This window comes from Pseudophryne corroboree, chromosome 6 (genome assembly GCF_028390025.1).
Source record: "Pseudophryne corroboree isolate aPseCor3 chromosome 6, aPseCor3.hap2, whole genome shotgun sequence".
NCBI lineage: Eukaryota > Metazoa > Chordata > Amphibia > Anura > Myobatrachidae > Pseudophryne > Pseudophryne corroboree.
The window spans coordinates 614,181,214-614,200,896 of NC_086449.1; the positions used below are offsets into that span (position 1 = coordinate 614,181,214).

General features: G+C 44.3%; 1 protein-coding gene across 4 annotated transcripts in view; it reads right to left on the reverse strand.

Annotated features, from left to right (window-relative positions):
• SH3PXD2B (SH3 and PX domains 2B) overlaps positions 1-19,683 on the reverse strand; it is a 339,742-nt gene that overhangs the window by 55,232 nt on the left and 264,827 nt on the right. For all 4 annotated transcript variants that reach the window (XM_063928075.1, XM_063928076.1, XM_063928078.1 and 1 more), the window contains one exon: positions 2,585-2,610. In XM_063928075.1, coding sequence (XP_063784145.1) covers positions 2,585-2,610 — 26 coding nt within the window. The remainder of the gene's footprint in view (positions 1-2,584; positions 2,611-19,683) is intronic.

Consider the following 19,683-nt stretch of genomic DNA (forward strand, 5'->3'; position numbering starts at 1 on the left):
GGTGTCTAGAGCGGCAGATCCCAGTTAGAATGCCAACAGCGGAATCCCGATGGATCCCACTCCAGCAGCCAACTCCCCCTCCCGCAGCCTAACCCGGTTACCTTGCATGTCACCTATGTACAGTACAGGCAGACATTGGTGCATTGGACCAATTTTCATTAAAAATTAGCCTCTGAATCCAATAAACATGCATAATAAGTTAACTTGTTTTAACATTGGATTATCTAAGTTATATGAAACATTAACTTTCATTAGTGCTCCATTAGTGCTCCAAGAATTGAGCAAAGGGCTACATCTCTACAATGGTAATGGCCCAAGATCAAGATTTCAGAGACCATCTCTACAAATAGTGTCAGACGGGGGTTTAGCTAGATCTATGGTGGCTCATAGCAAAATTTCTACAGCCCCCCCCCCCCCCCATGCAGCCACTTTTACAGCAGCCATATTAAAAAGGCTAACTTATTTGTGAGTCATTCATTTTTAGGGGTATATTCAATTGAGGTCGGATTCATTTCGACACGCCTTTGCCGGAATGGATCCGACAAGGGCTATTCAATGCCCATCTCAATTCGACTTTAAAAAAGTCGAATTGAAATGAGGGACCGGAGAGGGGGGAGACGGGGGACAGCCGCGGGCAGACGGGGCACAGCAGCGCTGCAGGAGGATGCGACACAGCCGCCCAACCTCACGGCATCGTCCACTCGGCTCCAGCAAGCGGGACCTCAGTTTCTGGAGCTGGGTGGATGCTGCCGTTAGCGGCAGCTGTGCCACATCCTCCTGCAGCGCTGTGCTGTAGCGCTGCTGTCCCCCGTCTGACCGTGGCTCTCCCCCCCCCTTTTTTTTTTTAAGTCGGACTAAGATGGTCAGAAACGGGGCCAAAACCTGTCGAATTTGGCCCCGTTTCCCTCAGAAGCACGTGAATCGGCAGCTATACCGCCGATTCACGTACTATTCGACAAGTTGAATTCCCTGACTTGTCGAATAAAAAAGCTGGGGACTGAATAGGTCGGAACCCCTTCCGACCTGAAAAAGTCGAAAACTGCCGTCTTTTCGACAAGACGACTGTTTCGACCTTAATTGAATATACCCCCTTAGTTTGATTGCCTATTAAATCAGCATAGCGTTATGGCTTATTGGGGCTACTTGGATAGTCCTAGGCGAAGCAATTAACCACGGTCAATGTCATCAAGCAGCTAATGCAGACCCAATAATTAGCGGAGAATAAAAAAGCGACAGCCAAATATCTGACACTAGGTACAATACATCTGAGGGAACCCAGTCCAACACAGATGTAGACATTTGGGCTGCCAGTGTATTTTCCAGCCTGTCTGCTTTTATGAATAACCCTGACTTACTAGAAAGAAAAGAGAAAAGGGATTGTTAGCTAGAGCTAAAGTAGTAACTGTGGAACAGTTTGCAGTGTAATGGAAATACAAATCTTCACGGTACAGATCCAATGTGTTTATATAACCACCCCAAGGGGATCATACGCTTTACATTTAGCGGACACTTCCAACAGTTCAACAGGTCTGGAGAATATTCTATACATAAATACCTGTCTTAAGTCCAAACAGATGATTTGTACTATCTTTATGGCCTCACAGTGGCCTCGGCAATTCTGGCTGTCCCCGACTTTGCAGATTGTCAAATCACAAACACAGTAAAATTGGTTTTAATCAAAGAGATTAAAACCATTTAATACAAAATGGCAACAGCTCATATTTCAACTTATATGTTGGTCCTTTGGTTTCTTCTATTTCCACATTGCCTCTCATCTCCAGTTGGTCACTACAGATAACTGTTCTGTTGTATTCTAGTGTGTTTTGCCAAATTACCAGCACACTGTCCAGTTTCTATCTTACAACAGAAGTGCTAAACTCATACCACCAGTGCCCAACTCTTTATACAAACAGAAACATTTTCCCACATGGATCACTGAGTATTAAGATCTGTGGAGACATTTTTTTATTGGCTGGAGCATCAGCCTATCAGCTAGGATGACTCCAAGACCCAGGACAGCACATAAAAGAGAGGATGGGAATAGGTGAAACAATGCTAGCGATCCCAGCGATTGTGGTGATACATATTCTGCAATCCTGTCACTGCAGTATCTCAGGCAGGCGACAGCAGGGGCAGCCAGCAGCAACAATGCTTGATTTCAGTAAAGCATTTATATCCAAGAATTAATTACAGAAGTTATAGGATATTTTTTTCTTGTAACGAATGTAGAACTAACGAAGCCCAAGGCAGTTTTCCAGTATACTGGCACAGCCAGTTTATGTATGTGCATGGGGTTATCACTACGCTCCATTTCAAACTCTTCTTAGTAAATGGAAGCAATAACAGAGTTTCTTTCGCTGTGACAAATGGTGATAGAAAACTACTTTATCATTGGAAATTAGTAAATAGAATCGTAAATTGATTAGTGCCTATTATAATGACTGTAGGAGGAAAGGGTCATTAATTAGGTCACCGGCAGCAGCAGTTCATTGCTTTTCCTTTCTCAGTTTCAGAACCTTTGAAGAATATTTATGGATAAAACACCTTACACCTGTATTAGTATAAACACATGCAATAGCCTTACCCAGCTTTTTCCTCCCAAAGGGATCTCTGAAAAAGAAAAAAAGAAAAAAGAAATAAAATACAATTAGCACAATAGATGGAGACACTTCAAATTGCACTGTACACTGCCATGTTTCCATGTCCAATGTACATCTTTAAAAGGTTAAATATGGTAAAATTAGTAGGTAGCTAACAAGGAAAGGTTTTTTTTGTTTTTTTTTACCACACATATCCAGTATTAGTGTTTAATAATATTGTGACCTCACACAATGTATTACATTCTATGGCTTGCTCCCCACTATCCAATGTCACAAAGTTTTCCAAATCAACAACAGTATCAAAAATACACATGCAGTTTCAATAAGCACCGGACACCATTTCTTTGGAGCCTCACTGCCTGCATGAAAGATGCATTACAGGCATATGCACAGGTACGGACTGGTGCTGCTGTTCCTCTATGGCATTTGTGAAGGCATGGGGGCGCACACACGTCACAGGGGGCACGTGGACCTGGCTCATGGGGCGTCAGGGGTGTGTGGTGTCCACGCCCACATCTTTCCTAGAGACACAAACTTTGGGCGGGGGGCTGGACAGGGCTCATGGGGGTGTGCCACGAGTCAGGGGTGTGTGGATTTGTGGCACGCACCCATCTTTCCTCGAGACACACACTTCGGGCGGGAGGGGAGCCAAACCAGAGAGCTGGAAGCTGGGCTGCGCATATCCTTCTCCGCTCTCTGTGGTACCGGGCCAGCTCACCAGACCATCGGCCTTTCTAGCATAGGTTCACAAAGTTTAAAGCACTACTGTACGTATGTATATGTGGTAGGGAATACAGATTGTAAGCTCCACTTAGGCAGGGACTGATGTGAATGGCCAAATATTCTCTGTAGAGAACTGTGAAATATGTGCTCGCTATATTATTAACTGTAATAAATGCATATGAAAACTATCTGAAAAGTATTATAAAACACAAAGAAAACCTAGCATAACACACCTAAAATTACCAGGGAAGCAGCCAATTTAAAGCTCTAAGGTATTATCTTTTCCTCTAAAGGGTTCATTTGAAATCTTCCCATACTAGGACTAGCACATCACACCATAATAGATTGGCAGCATGTTACAGAAATAGGTAACATTTTCTGTGCTGCTTTATCGAACGCTCCAATTGGCAGGTAGCTCTAGTCCGACCCATTCCCACTCCTGCTCATTTGTGTGTTCCAATTTTGAAGAATACAATAGTTACTCCTATTCACACACGTTTAGACTCACCAGTTATTCAGTTCCAATAATGTACAATGTAAAGTTGTACTGTAGTTATTAAAGTTGTAGTATAAAGAAAAAACACTAACACTTTGCCACTGTGTTATATGCGTCTTTGAATGTAGCTGAATATTTTCCTAGTTCAGGAGACGTGAGGCAATCAAGTTGCCGGCGGCCGAGATACATGTGGATCCAGCAGCCAAACAGTTTATATTTAATGTGCTTGACAAATGTCTATCCCCTTCCATACATATTCCAAGCCATGTAAAATGTGTGAAAGCACTTAAACAGAATATAGAAAATCACTGAATGATGACAGATGATCTGCTGGAGTGTTCATTTTCATCTACACACACACTAATTGAAGCAAGGCAATGCCTGATTAAGGCAGGAATTGGTTCTCTGTGTCTGTCGGCCAGAAACAGAGAACCAATACTCAAAAGACATTACTGTAATAGACTGCAATGTACACTGCCCCCCAAATCTTGTTACTGATCAGACCAAACTTATGGGACAATAGTGGGTTAAACTAATGCAAAGCTTGTCCATAAAGATTTCCCATCAGTCAGCTGGACAAAGCACACAGTGTTCTATATTTATAGTCATGGTGATCCCATTCATTCATACAACTAATGTTCTTTGTTGCATACATACAAGGCTGACTGGCTGATAAATGGATTCTTGAATGCAAAGAGCTGCCGAGTATACTAGCACTATTTAAGTATGTTCAGTAAATGTTAATAATAATACATTTCAATGCACAATGTATCTGAATGTAATAGTTTTACACATTCACATTTACATACTGGGACACATATGACCTACTGTTGTTGTACCTTAAGCCTAGTGTCCTTCATTCTTGTTTAAATTGCCCTCAACAAAATGGTAGGGCTAACAGTGTTTGTCCAACTGTATGGCCAATCTAGCTTGTGATTGTGTATGACCAAGTCTCAGCAGTCTTCCTTGCTATCAGCACATTTGTATGGCTTTATTTTTATTTTCTGAACAAGCGTGTCACATGTGTGTCTTGGTTTAAGTACTACTAGCAGGACCACTAGTGTGAGAGGAGGATGTTAGTGGCACGGCCACACCTCATGGTGAATAACTGGCCAACTGTAAAGCAGCATGCAGCGTGAGCTATGCAATCTTAGGGGAGAGCATAAACATCCATAGCAAGTCAAGGCACTATGTATACGCGCCCTATTTCTTCCCCTAACTAAACTAGCATAACCAACTTTTCATACCTCCTGTTCGGGAGAAGTAACAAGACGATGATATACTGTAGTCTGGGACTAATTATGTAATTTGCATAACCAAGTAAGAAGGCTAAAGCACGATGCTGTAAATTGCTTACTCTGGGGCTGATGCACAATTGAATGAAGCGTAACATGCTACGGAACCAATCATACGCAAGTAAGTGTGATGCAAAATCATATGCACATAAGTCACATCTCTACTTACAAACTAAACAGCATAACTGGGCTATAAAGAAACTTCCTTATGCATGCAATGTTCACTAAGGGAGTATCAAATGGATTGCAGACTATGCAGATTTGGATGTAAGCATGAATATGCCAGTCATCAGCTGCATAATTTGCACCGGAATTGACCAACCCGGCTCTGCCATCGATGGTCGTTGGATTTATATCATCTCATATATACCTAGGAGTGTCGCCATACTTCTAAAAATAGTTACAGTTCTCATACACCTAGCCTCAATACGCCAAGTGCTGCAAGGTTACTGGTGAAAGTGCGCTGTGCCAAGTGGTGTAGCACAGCAAGATTATTTGTACCACTGATGCAGCAAAACATACACAGATCAATCTGTACCAGAGACCCCCAAACTGCAACTTTAACTGTAAAGGAATACGTTTTAAATATGCATAAAATCAATGAAGCACAGTAGAAGTTGGCATGAAAAAAGCCATGGCTGCTGCATCGTAGCACTTCCTATAGAGATTCAGACTCATATGCATGAAGATGTACAAGCGCTCCATATCTAATTAAACAGTGCAGTCTTGTGAAATTGTTTTGATGCATACTCAAGTACGAAAGATGATCGGCGCAAGCTGAGTTGCACAGGACCTGGTACGCTGAGAAGGGCCATCTGCCGTGACTGCGTCAACAGCGTGTGACTACACATCTGTAGTACAAAATGAAGGAAATACAGATGTGTCCACTTACATCTAGCCTCCCTACACATTAAACAGCCATTATTGTCATGCCATGCTGTGTCTTTATGTGCAACTTTTTTCCATTAAACTGAGTCTTATACACAAAACGATGCAAATAGGACGCAGAAACCGCTTATGCTGATTAAAATCATATGCAGCATGACTATATTTTGTGTGCGTCTGTGGCTGTATCTGCATAAGAAATGGTACATTACAGTGTTTCCCTAGAAAATACTGTAACATACCATTATCTATGCAGATACAGCCGCAGACGCACACAGAATACAGGCATGCCACTATCATTTTAATCAGCAAAGTCTGCATGTGCGTCCTTTTAGCATAGTGATATAAATAAAATGCAATTTTGCCAAAAAAAGACGCCCAATGCTGACGGAGTTGCACAGGAGCTGTGAGCATCCTCACACCAGGCATTTGCAGCCACGTGGTGTATTGAGGCAAGATGCATGAGGACACATCTGTATCTGTCCCAGTGTTCCAAAAAGATATCAAACAATATGAAACCATATATACCACCATAGCAATGAGATACATCTGCTGATTTTTTTTTTTTTTTCCCTTGTTGGACCGCTGGGATATAATAAAACAGCAGAAATGAGCATGCAATAAATAGGATGCATTTCCTTTATAGTTAATTCAAATAGCTGAACTGTATGGGGGGAAGGGGGGGGGGGGGGGGGGGGGAGAATTCAATTGTGGGCGAAGGGTGCGAATTGCTGCTGCGTTTAAATACTGGCAATGGCAGCCAGACTCACACCCTTTGTCTGGCCGATTCACTCATAAGTACTCACTACCCTATGGGGAAGTGAACACTTTTGAGCGAGATCCGGACGCGTAAAGTGTGGCTTATGTCGTGCGAATTTGGCCGGGGGAACATGTCGCCACCAATTGAATTCTTCCCTATGTCCCCTTAGGGTCTTATTATTCTGTCATTATTTCATAATTCTTACACCCATTCCCAACTGGAGAAAGGATAATAATATCAACTTGTAACAGCCTTCATCTATTTATATAATAAATTGATCACAGAATAATATTGTCATTCAAAAGTCTTGCTGAACCTGGTGATACAACTTTGGAACACTTATAAACAGACAATTTAAAAAATAATGTTACATGGTCTCGTGCAAGTGAGGCAGGTTGAGAAATTTTCCAAATATTTATATATCATAACACTGGGACATTCTTGTTATTCCACTTATTTAAAAATTAGCATTAGCTGAATCTATTTATTTTGTACTGTAATGTCTATTCTACAGTTTTTTGTGTTCTTCCTATAATCTCCCAAATGTATTATATTCAGTACGTGTCATGCTGCATACACTTCTGTCCAAGCAGTAACCTTATTTGTGAGATACCTATATGCATCAGTTTACACGGAGAATTACATCATAAGTTATGCATCTGCAAATGTCCGGACACTAATGTTTTCATGTCTAAAAGAACAACGGGCCAAGAGACGTGCATGTACCATCAGTATGGCATATAAAAAGTATAATGTATTACACTTACTAACTCTTTTTAATGGATGTGTGGGCCATTAACATTCTTTGAAAACTTTTTGCTGTATCAATACAGCATACATGGAAATATTGATTGATTTTGAATGCACAGAAGAGAGCTCACGTAATTCATCATTTTTATGGTTTGTGAATTTTACCTAAACAAAAGCTCTATGAAGCAGTGTGATTTACTGCACAAAATAATGAATATAATTATATAGCATATTCAAGTAAATATAGAGTATACACAAAAAATATAAATATTATCATAGATTCATAGAAGTGGACTATTAAAGTGTAATACCAGTGTCGGGAGCATACTTTTGTTTGATAATTATCACTATTTGTCTGAAAAGAAAATGAAAAAGAAAAATGAAGTTGAAGAGGAGGATGAAGATGAAGAAGATGAAACAGATGAAGCACAATTCTGAAAAGGAGAAAAAGGTACATTAAGATAATGAACTTGATAACTTTAAAAGGTGGCCTACTTTTATGCAATGTAGTCTTTAATTAGCCACACCCACTGTAGTTCTTTAGAGGCAGCACCCTACACATTACCTATTACTGCCAGGAGTTTACACAGAGGGTGTGTAGCAAGTGTGTCACCTTACTGGATAAGAGTTAGACAGACGCAGTGGATCAACACTCTAGTAAAGGGGACACATCTATTTATCATTCTGGCCAAAGTGAGAACCTACCCCAAGCATCATCACAAATAACTCGGCCTTAGATCTCACCTAGTACAATCTCTGATAACCAACCCTAGTACCAGCTAACCCCACCCTTTAACTTCAAGCCCCCACCTCTTAAATCTATGGCCCAGATTTATCAAGCCTTGGAGAGTGATAAATAGCACAGTGATAAAAGTAGCAGCCGACCAGCTCCTAACTGCCACATCTAATGCTGCCCATACATCTAAAGATTTAGGGGTCTATTCATGAAGCAGTGAAAAGAGTGGAGAAATGAGCCTGTGGAGTAGTTGCCCATGACAACCAATCAGCTGCTCCGTACAGTTGTATAGTATGAAAATTATAAATGTTACGTCAATGCTGACTGGTTGCCATGGGCAACTTCTCCACTGGCTCACTTCTCCACACTTTTCACTGCTTCATGAATAGACCCACCCTTTATTGTCAGATCTGTCTGGTTAGAATGAAAACCTGGTAATAGATGAAAGCAAATCACAATTGACCATTTTCTCCTAAATGCCGTAAAACTGACAAAAACGGTTGTGGATAAATAATTTGTCTGATTGACCATTTTTGTCTGTTTTCCAGTGTTTGAGAGCAACTGGTCAATTGTCATTTGCTCTCATCCTTTACCAGGTTTTCACTCCAACCAGCCTGATCTGACAATTCATCTTTAGATGTATGGCCAGCTTAAAGCTCCCTACACAGTGGGCGACAGTGACAGACAATATGAACGATATCGCTCAGAAATGAACAATATATCGTTCATATTGTTTAGTGTGTAGGCACCAGTGATGAACGATGCGCGTCCCTGCGGTTGTTCATCGTCCTTTTCCCGTCTATTTTTAATACAAAACAATTTGGACGACAACGATCATCATTCAGCTCGTTCATCGTCAAAATTGCTGCCGTCGCCCAGTGTGTAGGGCGCTTTAGGTAGGAGCCAATTGGTTGGTACTTTATCACTGTGCTATTTATCACTCTCCAAGGCTTGGTAAATTAACCCTCCATGTAGTAAGCGGCACATTAGACACTTTTAAACCTGCCAATATTAATACTTTATAGATATGTCTATTGCCAATGCAGTTATATAGTGAATACACTTTCTGGAATGTAGTCGGTTTCCTAGCCATCACTTTGCTATTATTTATGCTACTGTTGTTGGCTACGTTCTGATATATATATTTCACCTATCACCACATAGTTGCATTAAAATGCTTCTCAAACGCCTGGCAGTTAGTTTCAGTCAAATGTAAATGATTTAAAGCACACTGTGCCAGAAGGACAAATTCAAGGTCATTTTATGATTAGCATTTCCAATTTCAAATGATTGCTCTCTTCTCAGCCTCCTAATAAAAGATGGTGGAAATCTCAGCTGACACTTCACTTTGCTGCACAATGCGAATGGACATGAAATAAGATTTCCATATGCACCACCCTAATATTGCAGCAAGATCAGCAACGACTGCCAGCATTCCAGGGAAATGCAACTTAAGTGTTCTGATAACATTGAAAGTCTATTAGGAAAAAAGAAACACTCACTGCACAACAGGGCACAGTAAAAGACTTGCTGCTTAAGATGCTTGCTGGAATTACAAAACATCATTTACCTACTGCAGCATTTTTCTTACCATCAGTAAAAGCATGTACACAGTTATGGTAATAGAACCTACTAGTTGCAACAACTCCACAACTTCATCTGATTGCAATTAGTAGCAGTGCTGAGAAGTTTGGAGTCAAAGAAAAAATGGACATCTGCAAAATGGCATCTTCTGTCCATTAAGGTTTTCATAAAATTAAGATTTTTTTTTTCTATTCTGTGTCTAATACCTAAAATCTGACTCTCTAAAAACTCCGAACACTCAGGGGCTAGTCCTTTCATGTATCAAATCACGCATGTGGCATTTCAGAAAATAGCACACGAATGGTTTTCTAAGCAACCGTACAACTGATGATCTCTTAAGCCCCATACACATTAGACGAGAAAGTTAAAGACATCGCTCAGAAGGGACATTCTGAGCAATATCTTTTACTATCTCGTCTAGTGTGTACACTCAAATATCCTTAATGATGTGCGCTCCCGCGCATCGTAAACGACTCCCTCCCTCGTCTGAACAGTCCAGACGAGGGAGGACCTCGTTAACGATGGCCATGCTGCAGCTTAGCCCCCGCTCTCCCTTCACACCAGCACCGGCAAGTGTGTATGCCGGGTACCCGCTGCAGCCAATATAGCCGGGTTCACACATTGGCTAGCGTGTACCCGGCATTACATGGAGGCCAGGTCACATGACTCACACAATGATGTGCACAGATGTTCTATAACGGATGGAACGTCAACACATTCTAAATATTCCTGACACTTATTCTTTATTTTAGGATTGTGTCAGGTAATCATTTTTATTTTATAGAATCATGTACACAATCTGTTTTCAGGGGGGGAAAAACGCTTATAAAAAGGTATTTAAAATGTTACAAGAATGTTACATTTTCTTATTTTGCATTTAAAGGTTGACTTTATATTAAATGTATAATAAGCTGCAGTGATGATTCAGTCTATGTCTAAAAACTAATATCAAAATAGGCTTCATGGGTTTGGCAGATGCCAGGATAAATGCTTTGATAATGCAAAGTTCGGTAGCCGTAGAACAATGGTCGAAGGCTGTTTTTTGTGGATTGGAGTGTGACCCTTACCCTTAATTCTAGTAAAGGGAAATCTTAAATCTACAGCATACAATTACATTCTAGGGTAGGGATTCTCAACTCTGTCATGAACCTGAATGTATTTCTCATATTCTGTGGCTTACCTTAGCATATCTTGTAACCTGCATGTGCTTCAGCTCAGCATAAAGACTACAAATCTGTGTTGCTTACCCTTGATTAGACACCTGAAAAGGAATTCCTCTGAGTAATCAGCTGTTAGCAGCATTTGATTCTTCACTGTGTTCAGCAATCTGGAGTTTAGGCATTAAAGTCAGTATACTCTGTTAATTTTTAGACGTTCAGGCTTCATTGTTTTTTCGGCCTGCTAGGCCTCACTCCACATCAGAGCCTAACCTGGAGTACTGACATGACAGGGTCTAATCACCTGACCATGAGCTATCCAGTCTCACTGGTAAACAGCACCGGTTCCAGTCTCACCAGCAACCAGTCCCTGTCATTTCCACACTGAAGTTCAGATTACATCAGCGGTGATTGGTAACCTCAACTTTTCCACCCCGCAGGGCATTGCACCCCGCTGAAACTGTCTAGTGGGATGACAATTAATAAATTAGGCAGACAAAAGGTCTGGAATGGTTTCCAAGAGTGGCCTTTGCAAGTTGTTGCTGTTAACCCACAACATGCAGTCAAAATGAGTTCTCAATGCAAGGTAAAAAGGCCATCCATCAGAGAGATAGCGGGTACCTTTGCAAATTAACAGTTTGGGACATTCTGAGAAAAAAAAAAAAGAAGTACTGGTTGGCTTGGCAACACAAAAAAGGCCTAGAAATCCACAGAAGACAATAGTGGTGGATGATCGCAGGATCCTTTCCATTGTAGAGAAATAATACTTCACAACATCCAGCCAAGTGAACAACCCTCTCCAGTAGGTAAGTATATTATTATCCAAGTCTACCATAAAGAGAATACTTCACAAAAGCAAATACAGAGGGTTCACAACAAGGTGCAAACCATTTATAAGCCTCAAGAATAGAAAAGACAGATTAGAATCTGCCAAAAACATCTAAAAAAAAAAAAAAAAACAGCCCAGTTCTGGAACAATATTCTTTGGACAGAATAAGCTGAAATCAACCTGTACCAGAATTGTGGAAAGCAAAAAATATGGAGAAGGCTTGGAATGGTTCATGACCAGAAGCATACCATATCTTCTATAAAACAAGATGGAGGCAGTTATTAGCATGTTCCCGTGTGGTTTACAATGGCACTGGGTCACTATTATTTATTGATGATGGCAGAAGCAGTTGCATGATCCTGAAGTGTATAGAGATATACTAAGTGCTTGGATTCTGTTGAATTCTGCAAAGTTGTTTGGATGGTGTTTCGCAGTACAGATGGGCAATACAACCCAGGAGTTATTTTTAAGGCAAAGAAATAGAATATTCTGCAATGACCAAGTCAATCACTTGATCTCAACTCGATGGAGCACGCATTTCACTGAAGACAAAACTAAAGGTAGAAGGACCAATTCACAAAGGTTGCAATTCATAAATGTTTCATACAATACTTTTGTTCAACCCCTTGAATTAAAGCTGAAGTCTGTACTTTCAATAACATCTCTATTGTTTAATTTCAAATCAACTGTGGTGGCTTCCAGAGCCAAAAATAAGATTTTACTTACCGGTAAATCTATTTCTCGTAGTCCGTAGTGGATGCTGGGGACTCCGTAAGGACCATGGGGAATAGCGGGCTCCGCAGGAGACTGGGCACTCTAAAGAAAGATTTAGAACTATCTGGTGTGCACTGGCTCCTCCCTCTATGCCCCTCCTCCAGACCTCAGTTAAGGAAACTGTGCCCGGAAGAGCAGACATTATAAGGAAAGGATTTTGGAATCTCGGGTAAGACTCATACCAGCCACACCAATCACACCGTATAACTTGTGATACACTTATCCAGTCAACAGTATGAACAACAACAGGGCATCAACAATGGATGCCAACATAACATAACCCATTATTAAGCATTAACTATGTACACGTATTGCAGAAAGTCCGCACTTGGGACGGGCGCCCAGCATCCACTACGGACTACGAGAAATAGATTTACCGGTAAGTAAAATCTTATTTTCTCTGACGTCCTAGTGGATGCTGGGGACTCCGTAAGGACCATGGGGATTATACCAAAGCTCCCAAACGGGCGGGAGAGTGCGGATGACTCTGCAGCACCGAATGGGCAAACTCAAGGTCCTCCTCAGCCAGGGTATCAAACTTGTAGAATTTTGCAAATGTGTTTGAACCCGACCAAGTAGCAGCTCGGCAAAGCAGTAATGCCGAGACCCCTTGGGTAGCTGCCCAAGAAGAGCCCACCTTCCTTGTGGAATGGGCTTTCACTGATTTTGGATGCGGCAATCCAGCCGCAGAATGAGCCTGCTGAATCGTGTTACAGATCCAGCGGGCAACGGTTTGCTTTGAAGCAGGAGCACCCAACTTGTTGGGGGCATATAGGATAAACAGCGAGTCAGTTTTCCTGACTCCAGCCGTTCGGGCTACATAAATCTTCAAAGCCCTGACTACATCTAGTAACCTGGAATCCTCCAAGTCACGAGTAGCCGCAGGCACTACAATAGGTTGGTTCAAATGAAAAGATGACACCACCTTTGGCAGAAATTGGGGACGAGTCCGCAATTCTGCCCTGTCCATATGAAAAACCAGATAGGGGCTTTTACAGGACAAAGCCGCCAATTCTGACACACGCCTAGCCGAAGCTAATGCCAATAGCATGACCACCTTCCACGTGAGATACTTTAGCTCCACGGTCTTAAATGGTTCAAACCAGTGGGATTTTAGGAAACCCAACACCATGTTGAGATCCCAAGGTGCCACTGGTGGCACAAAAGGGGGCTGAATATGTAGCACTCCCTTAACAAACGTCTGAACATCAGGAAGAGACGCCAGTTCCTTTTGAAAGAAAATGGATAGGGCCGAAATCTGGACCTTTATGGATCCCAACTTCAAGCCCATAGTCACTCCAGACTGTAGAAAGTGCAGAAATCTGCCCAGTTGGAATTCCTCTGTAGGGGCCTTCCTGGCCTCACACCAAGCAACATATTTTCGCCATATGCGGTGATAATGCTTTGCTGTCACGTCCTTCCTAGGCTTTATCAGCGTAGGAATAACTTCATCCGGAATGCCTTTTTCTGTTAGGATCCGGCGTTCAACCGCCATGCCGTCAAACGCAGCCGCGGTAAGTCTTGGAACAGGCAGGGCCCCTGTTGCAACAGGTCCTGTCTGAGAGGCAGAGGCCATGGGTCCTCTGTGAGCATTTCTTGCAATTCCGGGTACCAAGGCCTTCTTGGCCAATCCGGAACAATGAGTATTGTTCTCACTCCTCTTCTTCTTACGATTCTCAGTACCTTGGGTATGAGAGGAAGAGGAGGGAACACATAGACCGACTGGAACACCCACGGTGTTACCAGGGCGTCCACAGCTATCGCCTGAGGGTCTCTTGACCTGGCGCAATACCGTTGCAGCTTTTTGTTGAGACGGGACGCCATCATGTTTACCTGTGGCAGTTCCCATCGATTTGCAATCTGGATGAAGACTTCGTGATGAAGTCCCCACTCTCCCGGGTGAAGGTCGTGCCTGCTGAGGAAGTCTGCTTCCCAGTTGTCCACCCCCGGAATGAACACTGCTGACAGTGCTTGTACGTGATTCTCCGCCCACCGAAGAATCCTGGTGGCCTCCGCCATCGCGACTCTGCTTCTTGTGCCGCCCTGGCGGTTTACATGAGCCACCGCGGTGATGTTGTCTGACTGAATCAGCACCGGTTGGTTGCAAAGCAGGGGCTCTGCTTGACTCAGGGCGTTGACTATGGCCCTTAGTTCCAGGATATTTATGTGCAGTTTCCTGACTTGACCACAACCCTTGGAAGTTTCTTACCTGAGTGACTGCCCCCCACCCTCGGAGGCTCGCATCCGTGGTCACCAGGACCCAGTCCTGTATGCCGAATCTGCGGCCCTCGAGAAGGTGAGCACTCTGTAGCCACCACAGAAGAGACACCCTGGCCCTGGGGGACAGGGTGATCAGCCGATGCATCTGAAGATGCGATCCAGACCATTTGTCCAACAGATCCCATTGAAAGATCCTCGCATGGAACCTGCCGAAGGGAATGGCTTCGTATGATGCCACCATCTTTCCCAGGACTCGCGTGCAGTGATGCACCGTCACCTGTTTCGGTTTTAAGAGGTCTCGGACTAGAGTCACAAGCTCTTGAGCCTTCTCCGTCGGGAGAAACACCTTCTTCTGGTCTGTGTCCAGAATCATGCCCAGAAAGGGCAGACGCGTCGTAGGAATCAGCTGCGACTTTGGGATATTCAGAATCCAGCCATGCTGTTGCAACACTTCCTGTGAGTGCGCTACGCTGATCTGCAACTGCTCCCTCGACCTCGCCTTTATGAGGAGATCGTCCAAGTATGGGACAACTGTGACTCCTTGCTTTCTCAGGATCACCATAATTTCTGCCATTACCTTGGTAAATATTCTCGGTGCCGTGGACAGGCCAAACGGCAACGTCTGGAATTGGTAATGACAGTCCTGTACCACAAATCTGAGGTACTCCTGATGAGGCGGATAAATGGGGACATGCAAGTAAGCATCCTTGATGTCCAGAGACACCATAAAATCCCCCTCTTCCAGGCTTGCAATGACCGCTCTGAGCGATTCCATCTTGAACTTGAATCTTTTCAGATAAATGTTCAGGGACTTAAAATTGAATATAGGCCTGACCGAACCGTCCGGCTTCGGTACCACAAACATTGTGGAATAGTATCCCTTACCCTGTTGAAGAAGGGGAACCTTTACCACCACCTGCTGGAGAAATAGCTTGTGAATTGCCGCTACCACTACTTCCCTTTCTATGGGGGAAGCTGGCAGGGCCGATTTTAGGTAACGTTGAGGGGGCATCACCTCGAATTCCAGCTTGTATCCCTGAGACACAATCTGTATAGCCCAGGGATCCACCTGTGAGCGAACCCACTGGTGGCTGAAATGTCGGAGACGCGCCCCCACCGCTCCTGGCTCCACCCGTGGAGCCCCAGCGTCATGCGGTGGATTTAGTGGAAACCGGGGAGGACTTCTGTTCCTGGGAACTAGCTGTAAGGTGCAGCTTTTTTCCTCTGCCCCTGCCTCTAGCAAGAAAGGAAGCACCTCTGACCTTCTTGATTCTTTGTGCGCGAAAGGACTGCATTTGGTAATACGGTGCTTTCTTTGGTTGTGAGGGAATATATGGCAAAAAGTTTGACTTCCCAGCAGTAGCTGTGGAAACCAGGTCCGAGAGACCGTCCCCAAACAATTCCTCACCCTTGTAAGGTAACACCTCCATGTGTTTTTTTTGGAGTCGGCATCACCTGTCCACTGCCGAGTCCACAGGACCCTCCTGGCAGAAATTGACATTGCATTAATTCTAGAGCCCAGTAGGCAAATGTCCCTCTGGGCATCCCTCATATATAGGACAGTGTCTTTTATATGCCCCAGGGTCAGCATAAAGGTATCCCTGTCTAAGGTATCCATTTCCTCAGACAGATTATCTGTCCATGCTGCTACAGCACTACACATCCACGCCGACGCAATTGCCGGCCTCAGTAGAGTCCCTGAATGTGTATAAACAGATTTCAGGATACTTTCCTGCTTTCTATCTGCAGGATCCTTTAGGGTGGCCGTATCCTGCGACGGCAGGGCCACCTTCTTAGATAAGCGTGTCAGAGCTTTATCTACCCTAGGGGAGGATTCCCAGCGCACCCTGTCCTCTGGCGGGAAAGGGTGCGCAATAAGTAACCTTTTGGAAATCAGGACTTTCTTATCTGGGGAATCCCACGCTCTTTCACATAACTCATTTAACTCATGTGAAGGGGGAAAAGTCACCTCTTGCTTTTTCTCCCCATACATATAAACCCTCTTGTCAGGGACAGGGTTTACCTCTGATATGTGCAAAATATCCTTCATCGCTATAATCATGTAACGTATAGCTTTTGTCAGTTTTGGTTGCAATTTTGCATCGTCGTCATCGACACTGGAGTCAGAATCCGTGTCGACATCTGTGTCAACCATTTTGGATAGTGTGCGCTTTTGAGACCCTGAGGGCCTCTGCGCTGTAGGATCAGGCATGGGTTGAGACCCTGACTGGCCCGAGGTATCAGCTTTATCCAACCTTTTATGTAAGGAGTTTACATTATCATTTAACACCTTCCACATATCCATCCAATCAGGTGTCGGCACCGTCGGCGGCGACACGTCAGTCAACTGCACTTGCTCTGCCTCCACATAGCCCTCTTCGTCAAACATGTCGACACACGCATACCAACACACCACACACACAGGGGAAGCTCTAAATGAGGACAGGACCCCCACAAGGCCTTTTGGAGAGACAGAGAGAGAGTCTGCCAGCACACACCCCAGCGCTATATAACCCAGGGATTACACAGTAACTTAGTGTTTACCCAGTAGCTGCTGTATTATGATTTCTACCGTGATTCTGCAGGGGAGAGCCTGGGGAGCTTCCTCTCAGCGGAGCTGTGGAAGGAAAATGGCGTTGGTGAGTGCTGAGGAAGAAGGCCCCGCCCCCCTCAGCGGCGGGCTTCTGTCCCGCGATTTTTAGTAAAATAAATAGCGGGGGTTCATACATATAGCAGTGTGCCACTGTCTATATGCAGCATTCACCAGGAGGTAACAATTGCTGCCCAGGGCGCCCCCCCCTGCGCCCTGTACCCTACAGTGACCGCAGTGTGTGGGTTAGTGTGGGCGCAATGGCGCACAGCTGCAGTGCTGTGCGCTACCTCATGTGAAGACAGGAGTCTTCTGCCACCGATTTCGATGTCTTCTCCGCTTCTGCCGGCTTCTGTCTTCTGGCTCTGCGAGGGGGACGGCTGCGCGGCTCCGGGAACGGACGACAAGGTCAGGTCCTGTGTTCGATCCCTCTGGAGCTAATGGTGTCCAGTAGCCTAAGAAGCGCAACCTAGCCGCAGTTAGTAGGTTTGCTTCTCTCCCCTCAGTCCCTCGTAGCAGAGAGTCTGTTGCCAGCAGAAGCTCTCTGACAATAAAAAACCTAACTAAAATACTTTCTTATTAGCAAGCTCAGGAGAGCTCACTAAAAGCACCCAGCTCTGTCTGGGCACAGATTCTAACTGAGGTCTGGAGGAGGGGCATAGAGGGAGGAGCCAGTGCACACCAGATAGTACTAAATCTTTCTTTAGAGTGCCCAGTCTCCTGCGGAGCCCGCTATTCCCCATGGTCCTTACGGAGTCCCCAGCATCCACTAGGACGTCAGAGAAATTAGGAAAATTGTGTCCGTGTCCAAATATATATGGACCTAACTGTATGTACTCACATGCCTCGGTTGACAGAAGAGACACATTAATATGCAGCTATTATGCATCAATCTAAGCAGAACAGTTTTGCTAGGGAGCCAATCCAGAATCCAGAGTTGCCTATGTCCAGAAACAGGCTTTTGCAATAGGTAAGCAGAGCCCTGCGGACTTCTGCATGCTTCATACCTCCCAACATTTCTATAGTAGTGATCGAGGCAAAGGCACGCCCAAAAAGGGGCATGGCCTGTATAAAAGGGTGTCTGGTTTTGCTGGAATGCCGCAATCACGAGCAACGCCCCCCATCTTTGTCACTGAGGGGGCATGCCCAGCGCTCTGTGAGCTGCTGGCTTGCCCCCTCTCCCTCATGCGCACAGCATCTATTCACCGCTGCTCTGCTAAGCAGGGCAGCAATGACAGGAGCCTCCCAACTGCCCACCGCGGGACACTGCCACAAAAACGGGACAGTTGGGAGGTATAATGCTGCTGTTTTGTCCCACTAAATCCCATTCAGGGTACTCAAGGCACACTAACAGTCCAGGTTTTGGTGATATCCATGCTTGAGCACAGATAGTTAAATCAAAATAACTGAGGTACTAATTAAGTCACCTGTGCTTCAGTATAGCTATTCTTAAAACCGGAGTTAGTGTGCCTAGAGACCATCATTGCTGTTCTCTGGTTTACAACAGCGGAGCAGGTGTATGAGAGTGCTGCATGTCTCATACAATATGAGAAACATACTCTGATTCTATTGTAGGACCAGAAACCCCAGCAAGTCAGACCCTAATGAAGCAATTTAAGAAAATAAACATAATATAATTAATCTCTTTCATAACCACGAGAATCTCTTGAAAGATGAATCTAGACATCAAGTAAAAGTTGCCTTAATAAAAGCTTTTACTAGTAAATGGTATGCATTTATAGAGGATTACTGTCTTGTCCTTACAAAGCTGATCAAGCATTCTTTGCTGACCTGCATAAGGAAATACTGGAGGTCACTGCATGCCTCAAATCCCAGCCTACTCATCCCAACTGCACACCATTCAACATTAAATAGAACAAACAAAGAAAGAGAAGAAGTTTATGCTTCAGGCAAACCAAGGGATTGGAAAAATGACAATCCACCTGATCTTTCTGATAAGAACAGATAATGTCAGGAATCGACTTACCAGGCTGACATCCGTCCGCCGCTGCGGACTCCGTCCTGGCTCCCTGCGGTCACCTGTCACCTATGCCCCTGCCATGGGACATCATCAAGGGCCTGGGAACACTCCTGAGACAGCGGGCGTGTAGCGCGCCGCGTCCCCGCTAGGCCGCGGCGTGGGCGCCGCCATGACAGTCTGCAAACAGCCAGTATACTGCGGCCAATCCGGTGCTTGGCCGCACCCACTTTCCTTCACTCACCCAATCCCTGTGCACCATGGGGTACATAAGAGACTGCAGGATCAGTCTGCAGGCATCCTGGA